At 36.2% G+C, this 18522-nt stretch overlaps 4 protein-coding genes across 9 annotated transcripts; 3 read left to right on the forward strand and 1 right to left on the reverse strand.

Moving 5' to 3' along the window:
• The first annotated feature begins 779 nt into the window (after window positions 1-779).
• LOC105968729 (Phototropic-responsive NPH3 family protein) lies at window positions 780-3976 on the forward strand. Of its 4 annotated transcripts, none has more exons than XM_088811458.1 (6): window positions 780-797; window positions 1742-1833; window positions 1937-2006; window positions 2088-2501; window positions 2582-3301; window positions 3381-3976. In XM_088811458.1, exons 2-6 carry the CDS (start codon window positions 1775-1777, stop codon window positions 3831-3833), a joined length of 1716 nt encoding a protein of 571 aa, XP_088667584.1. In that variant the 5' UTR covers window positions 780-797; window positions 1742-1774; the 3' UTR covers window positions 3834-3976. The 4 variants fall into 4 exon arrangements, with proteins under 4 accessions (XP_088667584.1, XP_012848837.2, XP_012848835.2 ...); XM_012993383.2 differs by lacking the exon at window positions 780-797 and adding an exon at window positions 833-1001 and having other exon boundaries at window positions 2094-2501; XM_012993381.2 differs by lacking the exon at window positions 780-797 and adding an exon at window positions 854-1001.
• A 119-nt stretch (window positions 3977-4095) lies between these two features.
• LOC105968731 (zinc finger protein CONSTANS-LIKE 10) lies at window positions 4096-7305 on the reverse strand. The gene is made up of 5 exons (XM_012993384.2): window positions 6970-7305; window positions 5933-6441; window positions 5045-5269; window positions 4708-4961; window positions 4096-4604 (listed from the first exon to the last, which is right to left on the reverse strand). The coding sequence occupies exons 2-5, from the start codon at window positions 6407-6409 to the stop codon at window positions 4475-4477; spliced, it is 1086 nt and encodes a 361-aa protein (XP_012848838.2). The 5' UTR covers window positions 6410-6441; window positions 6970-7305; the 3' UTR covers window positions 4096-4474.
• Window positions 7306-10133: 2828 nt separating this feature from the next.
• LOC105969070 (calcineurin B-like protein 3) lies at window positions 10134-14443 on the forward strand. 2 transcript variants are annotated; one of them, XM_012993802.2, is made up of 9 exons: window positions 10134-10632; window positions 11317-11471; window positions 12136-12218; window positions 12315-12374; window positions 12726-12834; window positions 13122-13174; window positions 13260-13340; window positions 13710-13822; window positions 14022-14443. In XM_012993802.2, the coding sequence occupies exons 2-9, from the start codon at window positions 11345-11347 to the stop codon at window positions 14077-14079; spliced, it is 684 nt and encodes a 227-aa protein (XP_012849256.2). In that variant the 5' UTR covers window positions 10134-10632; window positions 11317-11344; the 3' UTR covers window positions 14080-14443. The 2 variants fall into 2 exon arrangements, with proteins under 2 accessions (XP_012849256.2, XP_012849255.2); XM_012993801.2 differs by having other exon boundaries at window positions 10155-10632; window positions 12315-12425.
• Window positions 14444-14747: 304 nt separating this feature from the next.
• Window positions 14748-18516, forward strand: LOC105968728 (DNA-directed RNA polymerases IV and V subunit 4). 2 transcript variants are annotated; one of them, XM_012993378.2, is made up of 11 exons: window positions 14748-15011; window positions 15250-15332; window positions 16076-16129; window positions 16236-16298; window positions 16424-16516; window positions 16935-17046; window positions 17151-17228; window positions 17345-17378; window positions 17457-17525; window positions 18067-18171; window positions 18273-18516. In XM_012993378.2, exons 2-10 carry the CDS (start codon window positions 15266-15268, stop codon window positions 18160-18162), a joined length of 666 nt encoding a protein of 221 aa, XP_012848832.2. In that variant the 5' UTR covers window positions 14748-15011; window positions 15250-15265; the 3' UTR covers window positions 18163-18171; window positions 18273-18516. The 2 variants fall into 2 exon arrangements, with proteins under 2 accessions (XP_012848832.2, XP_088667591.1); XM_088811465.1 differs by having other exon boundaries at window positions 14873-15011; window positions 16433-16516.
• Window positions 18517-18522: the final 6 nt, after the last annotated feature.

Genomic DNA, 18522 nt, shown 5'->3' on the forward strand with positions numbered 1-18522 from the left:
GTAATTGTGGTTATAAGCACCCATTATATTTTCTTTGTGATTGTATTCTGTAAATCTATTGCTCTTTAGTGAGTGAATGAAGATCTCAATTTAATTGTTTTTTTTTTCTTTTTGCACTAAGTTTAGCTTGATTCTCTAACATATATGTCTTATTATAAACAAATTAAAATCGAGTGTAACCAAGATTATTTATTTGGTAATTAAGATAATAAACAGCACGCGTAGTAATCGGGTGGCCTCCAAAACCACCAACAAAAGTAGGCAATGGCATCTAATCTCAACTCCCACATATATCGATTCATCGATCGATCACCGTCTAAGGTGTCAACTCCGACCAGTACAATCAGACGGTATCGGACAAGACACGTGGCCGACAAAGAATACAAGGAAAAAAACCAACGTCCATCAAACTGTATAGCAAAAGATGAAGAAGAAAGAAAGAAAGACTAAACCAAAAGTAGTGGGAAAAACTATGATGAGAAAGCAATCTTTGATAAATTATAAACTAAAGAAGGATCTTTCCACCGTGGGTCCCACTTCTTGTGGGGGCTCTTCCCCACTACCCACTTGCATTATATTGCATGCTTAAAGAAAATTAAAATAAAAAAATAAAAAAAAATTCCACTCGTGTAAAATAGGTAATTATTTTATTTTATTTTCTTGATGAAAAAGACTGATGTATATGTATTTCAAGAAGATTATCATTATCTTTCATTGATGAGTAGGTTGACTATGAGCACAATCTATGCAATTTTTTTCTCTAGCTAGCTCATATGTTTCCAGCATTATTAATTATGGTAGGGTTTTCACTTCTCTGTGTGTATGTGTGTGTGTGTGTGTTTCTGTTGCCTATAAGCATGGACCGATCTTCGAGCCTTTTTCTCGTCGATATCGTGTGTATATATATATATATATATATATAACATGCATGTATGATCATATATATTATAAGTAATGATCAATGGCTTCTTCAATTTGATTATTCAGCAGCTGCTATTGAGGTAAGTTGTTAATTATCTTTTGAATTTTGTTTTAGACCGATGATCGATAATGTCGCCCGATGAATCGTGTTGCGTCCTATGCTATATGAATTAATGGCCATTTTCGGTATCTCTTTCCAAAGAATAAAAGCTCAATGCACTTTATATCTTTATGTTTCTGTTCTGCTATTCTTTGCAAAAGAAAAGAAAGAAAACAAATGAATGGTGCTGTCAACTTTTTTAATGCAATTCCAATAGAGTATGGACAAATGTGAAAGTAATTTTCAAATTAAATAAATAAAAAACTTGCATTGCAGAAATCTGCTAAGCTTCCTTATCAGTTCCAAAAGTATTACACCCAAATTTAGCTAAACTACCACATTTACATGTATATTGTAAAGCCACTCAGACACTGTGCTTTTCTCTTTGCTACTCCACAATTTTTGCATTTTTTAAATTTTTTTATTTAATTTTTTTTTTTATTTCTTCTAGTGATTAAAAAAGATAACACTTGGTTTCAATTTGCACCATCCACTATTATTCCATTCACCATCTCCTTCCCAAAAGCATGGGTCTTTAATCAAGATTCCAAGTACACCAATACCATTACATTCTGTATGTATATATATATATACGTGTGAAGTATTTTCAGTTCAGCAGAATTAATATGTATATATATATGTATGTATGTTCTTTCTTCAAATTTTTTTTAACCATCTTTGTTATATAATTTAATTTGCTGTTGTTTCTGGACTAAAAAGTTTCTTGCAAGAACGTAACGAATACCTTCGAGAATGAAGTTTATGAAACTAGGGACTCGGCCGGACACATTCTACACAGAGGAAGCCACTAGGTAATAAATAATATGTGTATGCAAAATGTTTCAGAGACATCACTAAATTGCTGGCCTGTAAATAATTATAACCTGATTCGGAATTCTTGTCTCGAATTTTCAGGACGGTTATATCAGATGTACCGAGCGATGTCACCATTCGGATAAACAACGTCAGTTACCTTCTCCACAAGGTAAACTTTTTTAGAGGTAAAAATGTATCGTAAGAAACGAAAAAAACACAGTACTCAGATGTTTCGTCTTTTTTTCCTAAGCTACAGTTTCCTCTTCTTCCAAAGTGCGGATTATTACAACGCCTGTACACCGAGTCGGAAGATTCCATCTCTGGCCACGTCGTCACCCTTGACCTAACCGATATTCCAGGTGGAGACGAAGCTTTTGAGCTGTGTGCCAAGTTCTGCTATGGTATCACAATCAATCTCAGTGCCCACAATTTCGTTTTCGCCTTTTGTGCTGCAAAGTTCCTTCGAATGACTGAAGCAGTCGAAAACGGAAACTTCATCGTAAAATTGGAAGCTTTCTTCTCGTCATGCATTCTTGAAAGTTGGAAAGATCCCATTTTGACTCTGCAGAACAGTGAGAGAGTTTACGAGTGGTCTGAAAATCTCGGTATTGTAAGAAGATGCATAGAATCAATTGTTGACAAGATACTAACACCTCCCACAAAGGTTGGATTTTTATGTATTATTTATCTATTTATTTATGTTTTGCTGTCGTAATTTCGACATAAAGAAAAAGCCCTTTTCAGGTTACGTGGTCTTATACGTATACAAGACCAGGGTACGAGAAAAAACGCAACCAGTCGGTGCCAAAGGATTGGTGGACAGAGGACATATCTTTCCTTAACATAGACATGTTCAGATGCATAGTTACTGCAATAAAATCGACTAATACGCTGCCACCTCAGCTCATTGGAGAGGCTTTGCATGTGTACGCGTGCCGTTGGCTACCAGAGATCACAGAACATAATAAGCCGAATAAGGAGGCTTCGACTTCTAAAACTGAATATTCTCCGGACAGACAACGGAATATGCTCGAGACTGTTGTGGGCTTGATTCCATCGGATTATAAAGGGTCTGTCTCGATTAAGTTCTTGCTGAGACTTCTTAGTACCGCCAATTTTCTCGCAGTTTCTACCGTCACAAAAACAGAGCTTTTAAGGCTGTCTGGTTTGCAGCTCGAGGAGGCAGCATTGAATGATTTGCTGATTCCGTCCCAAAACTCCGTTTACGACATTGATTTGGTTCAGACAGTTTTAGACAGTTTCTTGAGGCAGTGGAAGAGACAAGCCGCCCCGTCATCAGACGCCATACGTAAGATTGGAAAGCTCGTGGATTCTTACCTCCAGGTGGCAGCAAAAGCTGCCGATATGCCGGTTCAAAAATTGGCATCTCTCGCTGAAACTTTGCCTCGAATTGCTCGGCCAATTCATGACGATCTCTACATGGCAGTCAACACTTATCTCAAGGTTAATATGGATTTCTGGTGCTTCCGCGTATATCTTTTTCGAAACTAGATTAATATATTTACATGCACATTTACTGCAGGAGCATCCTGATCTTAGCAAAGCGGACAAGAAACAGCTCTGTCGGGTTTTAGATTGTCAGAAATTGTCTCCACAAGTACGAGGTCATGCTGTGAGGAACGAGCGTTTGCCACTTAGAACAGTTGTGCAGGTTCTCTTCTTCGAACAGGAGAAAGTCAACTCCGCAACAGATATCGAGCAAGACCAGCTTAATAGAAACGACCTGAGAAAAATAAAATCGAGCGGTGATGAGAAGTCACTCAAAGCCAGAGGCAATAGAGCTTCGACACCTGGCACAAGTGGAGTTCAAGAAAATCTGAGGATGTCCGATGATAAGATGGAACTAAGACAAGAACCGAGCTTTAAAATAAGACAAGTTACGGAACCAGAAACGGAGAAGAGTGGTTTCGGGGCTAAGTTGAATTCACACGAGAAAGCTCAAATGAGACGAATATACGAGAGAACTTACAAGTAAGCCACAGCAGGATTCTTTTATGCTCTTCATTATCATTTGCCCTGTGAGTATAGTATACCATGCACATTAGCATGTAGAGTGTGATTTATTATTGTGTAAAGTCATTTTATTATTATTTATTATTATTATTATTATTATTATTATTATTATTATTATTATTATTATAATTATTATTATTATTGATGTTAATGTTGCTTCAATCTACGAACATGTTGGCGCCACACAAGTCGCAACAATACTAGTCTAGTCTACTCGATCAACATTTTCAATCGAAAAATCGCTGCCAAGAAAATAATCATACATGGCGAAAATATATACAACTTTCATGTTTGGTATACAGAATAACTAAGCAGTTAGTTTCGATATTACAAACGCGTCTCAGTCACTAAACACAACCGTGCAATGGCGTAACGCAAACGCACAGAAGTAGCAAGACAAAATTTTGTGTTTCTGATTTTCTACATTAAGTTACAATCTTCCATCACCACCGCGATCGAGGTGCGGGTCTTTATGTACAATCGAAAGTACACACAACAGGGAAATCGTACGATCTGTCTCTTTGTATTTCCTCCAAAACAAAAAAATAGGTTGTCTGAACCTCCAGAAAATGTCTTGCCGAGTGAAAAAAAACCCGAATATTCTCACTGGTTTACTGTCGAGTCCAAAGGATCATAATCATACGGATCGCCCGCTTTCACAAAACGACCCTTCACACGCTTCCTTACATCAGCTCTCTCCTTGCGCGAGGCGTACCTTATTTTTTTGTCGAACCTGTTTACAATAAACAATTTAAAAATTAGAACAATTTAGATACGACACCATGCCGTGAAAAAAGGAGATTGAAATATTTTTCTTCCGGAAACTATATACTTACTTACGAGCCTTCTTTTTCTCTCTGTACCGCAAAACTGCACCATCCCTCCAAGCCGACGGCAGCTGGTTATCGGGATAAAGACTATTAGACGGATGTTCGTCCGTCATAACCATCGAAAAGTCTCCGCACTCCGGGTAATCTCCAATGTCACACCCATTTGAAACCGATAGAGTAGATTGCGCTGGTCTCGGAAAGCAAACGTTTAAATCCGAGCTAGTAATTGAGTCTGCAGTTTCACTCTTTGAGCTCGAGACCTGAAATTAGTTTCGAAATGTCAAACTTTTGAAACGTCAAGATTCAGGGTCATTGAAAGAAGAAGGCTTAAACGATGGCGTACCTTCGGCACTTGTAGACGCTGAGGTTTGCATTCATCGTTATTCGAGTTTCCGATTTCGAACAGGCTATTAATTCCACCGTTCTCGAAAAATTGTTGGGAGCCATCAAAAGATTCGTCAAAAATAGCGTCGTAGTCCTCCATACTCAACTCCATATCCGAGATCTCGAGTTCTTGGTAGAGAGCATTGTTAACTGGTTCGAGATGCTTTACTCTTGTTGAAGATGCCTACATAAACGAACCATAAACATTCCATCAAATGATGCCAAATGATTAGAATAACAGGACAGGGTAAAAACTCGAGCGAGGCAGACGGAAAAAGATGTCGATAAACACGTAATGGCCAGTTTACTGTAGCCATTGACCTTCGTCCGGTCATTGTTGAATACAAATATAGCTTGAATTGGTTAAGCCAAAAGTTTCAAAGTTACCTCAAGAGATCCTTTAGTGCTTTGAATAAAATTTCGTCTAGTCACAGATGAAATGGTTTTTGTGAGAGTTAAGCTTCGAAATAAATCGAGGTTAGCAAAAACGTACCTTCTTGTCGTTTAGTCCCACTCAACCAACAGCAACAGTCAAAGAGGATGAATTGCAGGGGAAAATCGGACCTATTATATAATAAATTCAGGCTACTACTTCTGCCTTTTCGGAAACGAAAAGCAGAGAAAAGTAATACTACCGATCCATTAAAATGAGTTAGTGTAAATACTTAAAAAACCTCGTTTTCCAAGATTTACGAAAATCTATTTTTGATTGGGTGAAAAATAAAAATCGACGAACCCTTTTCCCCTACAACGCTGTTGGTGTGTCGAAGAACAGCTCCAAACCTACGTTCCTGTTCGTGTTTCAAGTCGGGGGTTATTTACAAACATCTTATAGATCGATAATTACCTTCTGATTAAGAGGATTCAACGATCCACTGTCACGAAATTGCTCGACGTCAGAAGCATCTTCTATCGTACAATCAATCGGCATGCTTTTGCCTTCTTCAAGAATCATCGATCCTTCTTCAGGGTCGTGAATCGAACTGTCAACCGAGAAGAAGGACCAGAATCTTGAAAACTCGGTTGCCGTGGGACAACCCGTGTAAGAATTGATTGTTTGTCTTTTGTGGTCGGCCGTTGAAGCAGTGGTGGAAGAATGCTCCGACCAATCGCAGTTTTGACAAAGCGACATCTTTTCTTCGCTGCACCTTACAGTTGCAGGCTGACAGTTGCATCGTTCGCATAAGAGGGTTCTCGTGTGGCGCTTCGAAAGGGCGTTTGCGGAATGAACATTTCGGTCGCAGGATAGGCATAGTGAAGCGGCGTCGGATCTACAATAGATCATCGGTCTTTGATCACCACAGAAATCACATAATTGACCCATTTTTTTTTTGTGTATCGATGCTGATTTTGTTTCTGCAATCAGAGCAAATCGAAGAAATTAATAATTGATTCTTTTTTATTTTTGAACTAGATTCCGTAAAACTTTGCCACTTAGCTTAGCAGTTAGCTGGTTAGCTTGTGAACTTGATTTAAAAAAAATCAAAAAAATAAAATAAAAATTAAATCTTTGACGGATTGAATCACAAAACTTGCCAAAAGAAGATAAAACAGAGTTGACCACAACCATAAAGCGTTGACTTTTATACAGCAAGAACAGATGTTTAAAGGAACTACTACACAGCAAAGGGGTGACAAAAAGTTCAGTAAACAATTAACATGTGCTTGCAGCTAATTTTGCAAGATAAAGCTCTAAATTTTTTAATCAAGAAGTGAGATTTACAGCATCAAATGATATATTAATACACACACATGAGAAGATCCATAAATTTCAACTTATTACAACTTAGAAAAACAGAGAAAGAGTAAAACTACTAATGAACTAAAGATCCGATTCATGGTACCACAGAAGCCAAAAATACAAGAAATTAAAGAAGAGCTCACCAGTATCTGAATACGTTCTTGATGTCAACACCAGGGGTGAAACTGTAACAAAAAAACTCCGGACAGTATAAATCAAGAACCAACAAAGCAGAAACGCGGCGGCGGAGGAGTAGCAGAGCACGGCGGATCTCAGGTGGCGGAAGGTTGTTGTGGGTTTTTCTTGGGGTAGAGCAAACAGAGTTGGGCAAGTTAGAACGAAAGGTCAGCAGGCAATATTAATACGAGCTTGAGATATGGTGGGTGGGTGTGCAGGGGAGGGGTAGATGTGGGAATTAATTACAAAGATACCTTTTTTGCACTTTTTTATTTCCACTTTTTCTGTCTTGATTGGTGCCTGAAAGGCCATGTCGCTTTTCTGCCAACTTGGTATCGATCCTATCTCTCTTTATCTATTTTATTTAATGTTTACTGCATTACTGTCTGAATCAAGATAAATTAATATATTTTTTATTTTTTTATGAATGTAATTTTATAAACAAGTTCCATTTATAGGGCACTTCTATGTTAATTTAAAAGGTATGAAACATCGCCAGGTTTTACAGAATTGTAGTTTTATTTTTATTTTTATTTATTTTAGGCTAAATTACGGCCGCCTCCTCAGTATTGTCCGATTATGACAAAAAACTCCTTCTATTTCGATAATTATGATTATTCATCAACTAAATCTTCTTGCACGAACACTATTATGGTGTAGAAGTCAACAAAATCTTGTAGATTCCTGTGGAACGTTCTCTAAATATAGTTTCAAAATGTTAGGTTCGAACATGGTAAAACGGGTGCAAACTGAAGAGTATTTCACATAATCTATAAAATTTCACTAAATTTAACACCGCAATGATGAACGTTAACAAGATTTAGAGCTGAGATGTGATTGTAGTTACCCAAAACATTATCAAAATTTTCCTAATTTGAGGGGTGGCCGTAATTTTTTTTTGTGTGCTTATGTTGTTTGCTTTAAGAAAAAAAAACAATGACTTTTTATTAATAATTAATCAGCTTATAAATAGGTAATTTTCTCAAAAAAAAATATATATATATATAAATAGGTAAAAAATATGACAAGAAACCATATGAGTATGGAAAATCTCAAAAGTCAAAACTAAATTAAAAATATTTAAATTGTTCTTTAAAAACTATTCATTATGTGAAATTGAAGTACTTTAGTTGTATTATTGTATCCAAAAAGTGCTGATATTTTAAATTTTAGGGTAAATTACACACACCCCCCTGAGGTAAGCTTAAATAACTGTAAGGTCCCTGTGGTATCGATAATTACACTCAGCCCCCTGAAACGTAGTCAGAAACTCTAATGGGATAATGAATTGGATACGTTATTCCGATAGGGTTCTAACGGACTATTGGTTTCAGAAAGTGGTGGAGACAACAAAGAGCTATGGGTGATTTAAGAAATGTTCGGGAATGTTCGGGGAGCCATGTTACCCCATAGCTCTTTGTTGTCTTCACCACTTTCTGAAACCAATAGTCCGTTAGAACCCTATCGGAATAACGTATCCAATTCATTATCCTATTAGAGTTTCTGACTACGTTTCAGGGGGCTAAGTGTAATTATCGATACCATAGGGACCTTACAGTTATTTAAGCTTACCTCAGGGGGGTGTGTGTAATTTACCCTAAATTTTAATATCTCACGGAAATATCTAATTTAGATGAAGCGAATAATGCACTTTTCTTTATTAGAACTCACGCATCTCATCACACACTTGCTTGGGGATAGACTTCCAGATATTTAACCACAAAGTGCTGATTGTTTCAATTTAATAAGAAATATCTTTTAATAATAATAATAATAATAATATTTAGTTGTAATCATTATTAATATTTTTTTTTTATTATTATATAGATGAGGAATGGTGGAAAAATAAAATTGTAAATTTGTCACTTTTGTAATTATTATGATTAATTTAATCTTTGATCTTGATTGGGACATAAATCTCATCTACCCCAGCCTGGAGAATACGCTGTTTTTGGTAAAAAAGAATAAAGAAATCACTCACACCAGAAAATAAATATCTAGCCCAAAATATCTATACCTAAAATATCTAACTCAAAAGTTTTTTTTTTTTTTTTTTTTTTTTGGTGACATCTTCCTAAGTTTCCATTTCAACGATCATATGGACCATCACAGAACCCAGGCCCAATAGTAGGACACGTGCCCCAGCCAATTAAAATTGCCCAACTCCACAATCAAATACAATATTGTTTTCTGAACCAAAAAAAAAAAATTAAAAAAAAAATCAAAATAAGTTCAAGATTTTTGTTTTAGGTATGGTATATAAAACACTTGGACAGCAAATTGGGCATTTCAAAATTTTAAGTTTAAGTATGTGATTTGGACAGCAAATATCACCTATGTATAGTCCGTTAAAGAAGCCCGATTCGCGCAGGCCCAATGAAACAAGGAGGCCTAGGCCCACGAGCACCACCAGAAAGTCTATCCTCGGTAGATCGCGTGAACGTGGGCGACCTTACAAGCTAGTGCCGAGCTCGATCCACGGCGAATATATAGACACATTTATTACTCTTGACAAACACATTAATGCATAGATATGCACATTAAATGGCCTGGCACGAGCATTTTAATGCTTAAAGTGTCCGAAGACGGCCAAAAATTTGGAGAAGGACATGATCATGTACCTATAGGCCATGCCTAAACGGTGATTAAGCCACTAGATCGATGATGATGCCCTAGATTACCACGGGACGTGCGCATAGTAGACAGACGACGATTTGAGTAGTGATTAACACGTGTCAGCTCGGTTTTCAGGGCCTCTTAAAATCCGATGGAAGTTAAATATAAATATAACTAGTTCGTCTAATATTTATTACCACGTGATTATTCTTATGTAAAACTTAATCAACTTCAATTTTGGACAAACTTTTTTGTAGAGACAATTGCAATCGATATATCTAATAGTTTTCTATAAATACAGAAAATTTTGATTTAATTATGAAGAAAGTATAGAAAAAAAATAAATTAAATACTAATACAGGACTTGGATTAAATCACATCCGTGCAACTTTCTATCAAATAACAACATAACCAGCTGTTAATCATCTCCACCGTACGTTCCGAATCAAAGAGTCAAAAAAGCACCATCGGAAAGTGCAGAGTAAGCGCGACCACGTTAAATAGCATGCTCAGCACCACACGTGAAAAATGTGAGTTTTACCAGCTAAGCGCCACGCAAACAGGCAACAGCCAATGGTGATTGATGCTTTCTGTTCCGGGAAGACACCTACTGCACATATATTTGCTGCAATATACACCGCAGCATCTACGTATACACTATACATACAACAGAACGCCGATCGTCATCGCTTCCGCCACCACTTTCTCTACCTAGGTTTCCGTACCAGTAGGCAGTATTCCCCCAATTCTCCAATTTAATTAATATTCTCCCATCAATTTTTTATTTTTTCTCTCCAATTTCCAATTTCCCCCTTTTTCACCAATCAACAGTTCTTAATCAATTCCAATTATTTGTGACTTGTGTGTTTGTTCTCCTATTTTTTTGGGGAAAAACAGATAGAAAATCAGAAAACCCTCGAAATAGCAATCTATTTATTCGAATTCAAAGTGAATAATCAGTGCAGAAAATGGTTTGTTATTCTTTCTACGTGCGTCTAATTTTTTATTGAAAGGTAAACAAGCATACTTCCATTACTGTTTATCGTATATCCGTATCTATTATGCTGATTCCTTGTTGAATTTCACTGCATACATGCCTCGGAAAGTAGAGAACTTTTTATAGATGGATCGCTGGATCAATGCATGTATGTTCAATACTGCTTGTTAATTCCAATTCGTCTTTCAGCTATGCGTTTGGCCTGTTGTCAGTTGTCACTTTTATTGATTACAGGTTGATATTAAATGTAATCCAGTAGGTTCTTTCTCGGAATTTGACAATTACTTGTTCGAATCCCCGACCGTTGATTAACATGTTTAATTGTAGAAACATATCAATTCCCCGAGGGATATATTGCCTTGAATTTTTTTTGGGATTTGCTGTACTGTTTTTGCATCTCATTACGATGAGCAGAGGTAAGTTTCCATTTTAAATCTGATTTCTTCTCACTTTAACTGTAAAGATAAATGACAAGAATTAAAGCTGGTAGTCATTTCTGGATGAAAGGATAAATTAACTGTTTATTAATATGGAAAACATTACATGCAAATACTCCCTTTTTACCCTCCTGAGATTTTTTCGCTCTATGCTGTAAATTATTGTACATCAATCAATCTGGGGCAAGGTAAAAGTTCTTTTGATGTAGTCCTAGTAATCTTTCTTATGTAAATGACAAAAAAATCACTTTATTGGTGTAAAGGTATGGAGTGTTATGATTTCTGGAGAAGATGATGGTGCAGTGCTTAGACGGAGTGAAACATTTGCTTTCTGCTATTGTAAATTGCTGTGACTCTGAGATATACAAGCAACCCTGGGGTCTGGAAAATCCTGAAGCTCTAGCAAGGGAGACAGTATGTATGTCATCTTATTACTTGAATTTTGTCATGTTTTGAAAGTGCAAGTCAATAATAATGCTACTGTATTTCTTTGCATTTTTGTTTCCTTTTTTCTTTTGAAATATCTTTGTTGGGAATTCTGGATATGGGGGAAAATACGTAGAAAAATACAAGAACAAATCAGCATGCACTCTATATCCTGTTTTTTTTCCACGTTGAAAGAGAGGGAGCAGAAGATGCATCTTATTGGGTTGTTTCTTATGAGAAGAAAACAGCGATTGAGAATCTTCTCTGGGGATAAACAAGTCAAATAAAATCACGAGTCAATCTTTGCGAGATATGTCTTCTGAGCACTCGAAATGGCAGTTGGTGGAACTTAGTCTCTTTTGTGATTTAATTATTTACTCCTTTCGAGTTGCTCAGTTTTCCTGTTTTTAAGGTTCTCTTATTTCATTTATGTGTTACGGACAAATATTAAATTCAAGCGGGTAATGAAAACTCATTCTGGCACCAACTACTTTTATGTAAAATAAAAGAAAGATTGGTTTGGTAAATTGCATAAGTAGCATCTTGCAGTTTGTATTAGTTTTTCGATCGTACATTTTCCCAGTCAAGCTCTATGTTTGCTGCCAAGTAACACCTTTTTTTTTTGTTTTGTTTACCTCATTGATGCCGTGACGCAGTTAGTGTTAGTGAAATTGAAGCATTATATGAATTATTTAAGAAGATCAGTAGTGCTGTAATCGATGACGGCCTGATTAACAAGGTAACTTATATTTTTCGTGCACTTCTTTTATTTGTATCGTTTCACTTACTGTATCTTAATTTGGTATTTCTGTCTCTTGTATATATTCATATTCAGGAAGAGTTTCAGCTTGCGCTATTTAAAACAAACAAAAAGGAGAGCCTATTTGCCGACAGGGTTAGTTTTCATGCGCCAAATACTGCAAATTGCTTAAAAATAGCAGACAGGGTTAGTTTCACGCACCAAATACTGCAAATTGCTTCACAATACATTTCTCTATCCATCTTTTTTAAAGATACACTGCAGCTCAAGTGTAATCCACCTAAGCTTTATAAATCTTGAGTGGCTCAGTCCAACATATTTCCCTTTTTTGTTGTGCATGACTACATCTTTGCCTTCTAACTGAACTTTTCTTCTGTTTTGTTGTTGTAATCATCGTCGTTGTAGTTTTTGCTATCATCACCATCACGGTTGTTTTTGTTGTTGTTGTGATTGTTAGTTTGATCATACAATTGTCATATTCTCAAGGTATTCGACTTGTTTGATACAAAGCACAATGGGATATTAGACTTTGAAGAGTTTGCTCGTGCTCTTTCAGTATTTCACCCAAATGCTCCCATTGAAGATAAGATTGATTGTAAGTATCATATTTTCGTTGTTGGTTCTTAAGTCAGTGCTGTGGCAGATTTTGTCTTCAATAATTTATATAATTATGCCGAAGCAAAAGTATAGATTAAAAATTTTGGAAGTTTAGCACCTAGTGTTCTTTATGTTTCATTTTTGGCCATTTTGGCTTATTACTAGCTTTTCTTCTTCGGGATGCGTGCGGGTATGGGGCTGTTGAAATTATGCATATTATTTGCTTACAGCTATATCACGTATCATTTTCTTCGAGTTGATGATTCCAAACTTTTACTGTTACAGTTTCATTCCAATTATATGATCTCAAGCAACAAGGATTCATTGAAAGACAGGAGGTAAATCTTTTTTCCCTTGGAGAAAAAACCAACATGTTCCATACTATGCTGCGGGGAGTCATGATTTCTCATTCGGTTATTGTAGGTAAAGCAAATGGTGGTGGCCACACTGGCTGAATCTGGTATGAACCTCTCGGATGATGTTATAGAGAGTATCATTGACAAGGTGGAGCCCCCTAGCCTTATTATTATATTTAACTTCTAGAGTTCTATCACTCTTTTTTATTTCTCCATTTGCATTTTACTCGTAAATGGTAGGCTTGAAGCTCTAATACTTAGAGCTATGACTAAAAAAGAAGACCAGGGGTGGGCGATTTTTTTTCTTCTCACGTTATTAGATATGACACTCTATTTATGTGCATCAAGATCGAAATATACGAGTCTTGCAGTTACTTTTGTCTCCATTCATTGCACTCGCAAGTCGCACCTGTACATGTTATCTATTTTCCCATAATTTTGTTCAGACTTAAATAAGTTTTCTCAAATCTATGACGAGGTAATTAAAACCTGTCATTGTACCATTAATTGGTTTCAGACATTTGAGGAAGCGGACACCAAGCACGATGGGAAGATTGACAAAGAAGAATGGAGGAGCCTTGTCATGCGACATCCATCTTTGTTAAAGAATATGACCCTGCAATACCTCAAGTAAGTGTATTTGTACAATTATTTACGAGATATTATGGCCATCATTTAATACAAATGATTTCTTGGAGAAAATGTGACACATTGATGCATTACCCGTGTACGTTTAACTTATTTGCTTCGGAACAATTTTATGCGACTATTAGCTTACATGCTATGAACATAGTTTTGAGTCCCTGAATTCAATTTTTGTTTGATGCAGAGACATTACAACCACATTCCCCAGCTTTGTATTTCACTCACAAGTTGATGATGCATAGTGTGGCTTTTCGAATCAAGGCAGCATTTTGAATTTTTTTCTGGGTATAAAGGTCTACAAAAGTAACGTAAATCCCGATTGGATGCAGAAGATGAAAATGCTGGATTTGTTTGTTACTTCACTATGCGACGTGACTATATTTATCTGCTTTATATTTTGATGGCTAAAACCTTCCTTCTGTTACGGTCGATTCTAGAAATTTGTGCACAATTTGTAATCCTTCTCTCTTCGGGTTCCTTTGAATCTGTAAGAATGCATCAGTTGTTTTCTCTTCAGTTCTGTGGACTTACAGTAAGTCCTATTTAAGGCACTGATTGGATTTTAATGAATTTATATATGATATATTTTTGGAAGAAAGAAAGAAATAGTTCACCTGATAACAAGCTGTTATATAATATTTTTTTGCCTTCAAAATTAATTTTGCGTGTTTACAAATTGTTATATAATATTTTTTTAATAATATTTAATTTATCTGGTGGAGTAAATTAGTCAAAGGAAAAACGTGACAAGGTGAAAAATTTAATAATACAAATCTTTAATTGAAGAAATTGGAACAAGTAAAATTCAGATTTAATTTAAATGGTCTGTTGAAAATTGATTATAATCGTGTTCAAGTGAATCGAGTGCGAACCCTTAAGCGATAAAATGACAAAGTCGTGTTAGCTTTTCAGTTCAACAGTACGCATTGTACTGAGAACTAAGAGAGAGAGAGAGAGAGCGCTATTTAATTAAGGAAAATTATAGTTTGACCCCAGCACTCTCACCAAAATCGAGATTAAACCCACAAATTTATTCCCACAAAAAATACAGCCATCATTTATTCCCAAAATTTATTTGCCACTGGCAGTCTGCAAGCCCTTTAAACCCACAATTTCTCACTCTGCTGCCGTAGACTCCCACCGGACTTTCCGCATTCGCCGCCATTCTTTTCAGGTAAGAATTGATGCATGCGACATTTGTTCTTCATTTTTCTGTTCGGATTTTTTTTCCTATTTAACCAACAAAATTGGAATTTTGATTTCGTCTGTGGTGTTTGGTCAGCCCATCTTCCGTTCAATATTTTGCATGTCAATTTAGCTTTACTTTATCTTTTTCTGTTTTCCCCCGATTAAGAACATACATTCAGTAAAACCCCTTATATGATTAATTGGGGTTAATTTGTACCTCTTAGGTCCAAGATAAATAGAATGGCAGAAAAAGGAGGAAAAGGGTATGTACCGCCCAAAGGTGGAAAATCTGCTCTCAAATCACCCGGTAATCGGTTTTTTTTTGCTTACTTAGGTTTTGGATTTTTGGTTGCCGATTTTGCGGTTTCGTGTATGTATGTGAAGGTTAAGTGTTGGCTGTATGTATATGTGTACTGTTTCTTTTTGTCATTCTACTTGGCGTGGGATGTGGTGATGAATCGTTGGCATATAGGTTTAGTATTTAATACTTATTAAAGACTCTGACAACGTATGTGAAATTCACAGGTTTATGTTTTTTTTTTCTTCTTACTTTTGATTTTGCATTTATGAGTTGTAAACATGAAATATTTGTTTTTATGCTGTCCACATTTGAGAATTTTATTTCTTGGGGCTTTAAGTGGTATCAGGAGAATCGGCATGCTGCTTGTATACGTCTTAGAAATTCCTAATTTGGGCGAGCTGGGACACGGCCTGTGGATTAGGTTTGGATAGTAAATAAATTGATGTTCAACTTACTAAAAGTAACTCTATCTCTCTCTTTTTTTGTTTGCGGTCCTTGCTCCATCATGCTTACCCGATTTTACCAAGATTTTGCGTATATTTAAGTCGCAATCAATTTCTGGTTAATCAGTGTAATCGCTATTTACTCAACCGACTTTCCCATTATTGTGAATCTTCTAGCATATTGTTAGTGATCCCTTTCACCACTGGCTTTATCTGCTTATGTATCATACTTATTAACTGTGTGTTCCGTTTTTATTTATTTTTATCTATTCCTTTTTGTTCACACGCCTTTTGCAACATAATCAGTTAGCAACGGAGACAAGTCAAAGAAAGGAAAAGCAGTTCACTTTGATTCCGAAGGTTAAATTTGTTAACAACTCACCTTGTGTGCAATATAATTCATTATATTTGTTATGACTTTAACTCGCTTGTTATGTTAATCTTTGTGTTATTCCAAATGATTTAGATTCTTTTGAGAGCGATATTCCAAAATCTAATGGTGAGAAGGGCAGTGCACCAGCTGGGAAAGGTTCGCCTCGCAAACTCTTTACTATGTTCAACTGAGAGCCACGTTTCTTGGGACTTGCAATTTGATTATAGTTTTCACTTTTCTCAATGCATACATTATATTTATCATTACTCAATGGGGTTAAGGTGGAAAAGGTGGAAAAGGAGAAAAAGTTGCAAATGGCACTAAAAAACCCACAGCAAAAGCACCTTCGTCGACCGAGAAAACACTTGTGGATGGTTAGTTCATCAATGTTTCATGTTATCTATTCTCTTCTCTCTCAATGATGTATATCCTGCTATGCATATATGTGTGTGTGTGTGTGTGTGTGTGTGTGTGTGTGTGTGTGTGTGTGTGTGTGTGTGTGTGTGTGTGTGTGTGTGTGTGTGTGTGTGTGTGTGTGTGTGTGTGTGTGTGTATTCTGTATTTACCTTAATTGACCAGTAATCTAATGTATGTCTAGTAATGCTATATTTAGTTTATTGGGTCCCAAAGCTTGCTGTGTCATTTAATTTTTTTAGTCAAGAATTAAAAGCACTAGGTTTGACCAGATTGTAGGTAAGCATGCAAAATATGTTTTGGATGATAATTCTTGACATGTTTTTTGAGGTCATTGTTCTTCTAGTCTCCCTAATAGAACTGATAATTAATGTGCAGGGCTTCCTCCAAATTCTGTCTGTTTGATGGACTGTGAAGCCGCAGAAATCTTGCAAGGCATCCAAGATCAGATGGTCGTATTGTCTCAAGATCCAGATATAAAACTCCCAGTGTGAGTGGCAAAGTTTAAATAGTTTTCATGATTATCGTTAATTTTCATGATGTGAGATAAAAAGATTCAGCAAGTTAAAAGTGCTGGACACTGTTATCTTTTAGGTCATTTGATATGGGACTGTCATACGCCAAGAGAGGTGGAAACCTTGCAAAGCCTCAGACTGTGAAGAAAATATTCGAGTATCCTTGTTTTGTACTAACTTTGATTTTCTAATATTCATATATGTCTAGAAACCTTGGATGATATTTTTATGTCTTTTCTTTCCTACAAATTGTTTGCCATTAACTCGGATCAGGCCTCTGAAGAAGCACGGTGTTTCTGAAAGCGAGGTAGGTGTTTAGACTGGAGAGTCGTTCTTACGATACTTATGCCATGTAGTGGATTTAACAAAATTTCTGTGTCTTCAGATTTGCCTGATTTCTAACGTGGGCCCTGAAACGGTGGATGAAGTTTTTGCGCTTGTCCCAGCCTTGAAGGTATTGTAACAGATAGCTTGTCGCTCTATGTTGGTTTTGTATCATTATTTATCTGCTGAAAATGCTCAGAGTTATCTCTTCTACATTTGGTTCAATTTTAAATACGGTACTGTTTTTTTTTTTTTGCTGTCTTTTTGTATTGGTGTTTTAAAAATGAAAAAAAAAAACGAATACTTTTCAACGAGATAACTGTCTAAATGGCAACTGTCCATAGTTCTTTTGGCTGATGTTACGTTTTGGGATTTCTCAAACTTATAAGGCATATCCCGTCAAAAAAAAAAAAAAACTTATAAGGAATAGCAGCAGAAATCATGGTGTAAACTGATTGGGTCATTGGTGCTGAATGCTTCGTTTAAAAATAGCGAGATTTGTTCTAAATGTTGGGTTACAGTAGTTGGTTTCCGTATTCGTTAATTAAATAAAGACTAATATCCAGCTAACACATGTTTTAGGATGCTAGAGTTGACTCAGTTTCCTTTTTCTTGTCCAGAGCTTCTTTGTCAACCGACACTAAGATGATGTTTTGTGTTTTTTTTTATAGCCGAAGATGAGCACGTTAAAAGGTCCCCTCAGAATTGCGTTGGATGAACTAGCCATTCTCAAAGATGCGTTGGCTAAACTGAAAGAATCGATATAGAAGATTGTGGTAAATTATTTCGATGCGTTGATCTTGTGTTTAAGTAGAAAGTAAAATTGTGATTCTCATATGTCACTAATCGGATTCTTTTGCGACATTAATCTTGGCAGGGATAGTAGTAGTACCCAGGTTTTGCTGAAATTTGACGCTTCGTCGATGATGATGTCTCCATTTTTTTTCTTCTGAATTAACGGAGACCAATTTTTCTAACAGTCGTAATTTTCCTATGTTGTATAGCACTGTGATACTTTGGCTACTGTAATTACTGGCTATTAAGACAGCAGCAAATACTGTGCATCTGATTTGTAACTTGGAACCTTAATTATCGAAATTTAGTCAGACGCCATTGGTTCATTGCTT

Source organism: Erythranthe guttata, chromosome 13 (assembly GCF_056151865.1).
Source record: "Erythranthe guttata isolate IM_541 chromosome 13, IM_541, whole genome shotgun sequence".
NCBI lineage: Eukaryota > Viridiplantae > Streptophyta > Magnoliopsida > Lamiales > Phrymaceae > Erythranthe > Erythranthe guttata.

Coding starts and splice junctions, on each gene's coding strand:
- LOC105968729 (XM_088811458.1), top strand. CDS start 1,775: ATGAAGTTTATGAAACTAGGGACTCGGCCGGACACATTCTACACAGAG. Junction 2,007..2,087: donor TCAGTTACCTTCTCCACAAG/GTAAACTTTTTT, acceptor TTTTTTCCTAAG/CTACAGTTTCCTCTTCTTCC. Junction 3,302..3,380: donor CAGTCAACACTTATCTCAAG/GTTAATATGGAT, acceptor CATTTACTGCAG/GAGCATCCTGATCTTAGCAA.
- LOC105968731 (XM_012993384.2), bottom strand. CDS start 6,409: ATGGGTCAATTATGTGATTTCTGTGGTGATCAAAGACCGATGATCTAT. Junction 5,270..5,932: donor TGAATCCTCTTAATCAGAAG/GTAATTATCGAT, acceptor TCGTTTATGTAG/GCATCTTCAACAAGAGTAAA. Junction 4,962..5,044: donor AGCGTCTACAAGTGCCGAAG/GTACGCCATCGT, acceptor AACTAATTTCAG/GTCTCGAGCTCAAAGAGTGA.
- LOC105969070 (XM_012993801.2), top strand. CDS start 11,345: ATGATGGTGCAGTGCTTAGACGGAGTGAAACATTTGCTTTCTGCTATT. Junction 13,341..13,709: donor TAGAGAGTATCATTGACAAG/GTGGAGCCCCCT, acceptor AATTGGTTTCAG/ACATTTGAGGAAGCGGACAC. Junction 13,823..14,021: donor ATGACCCTGCAATACCTCAA/GTAAGTGTATTT, acceptor TGTTTGATGCAG/AGACATTACAACCACATTCC.
- LOC105968728 (XM_012993378.2), top strand. CDS start 15,266: ATGGCAGAAAAAGGAGGAAAAGGGTATGTACCGCCCAAAGGTGGAAAA. Junction 16,130..16,235: donor AGTTCACTTTGATTCCGAAG/GTTAAATTTGTT, acceptor CAAATGATTTAG/ATTCTTTTGAGAGCGATATT. Junction 17,229..17,344: donor ACTGTGAAGAAAATATTCGA/GTATCCTTGTTT, acceptor AACTCGGATCAG/GCCTCTGAAGAAGCACGGTG.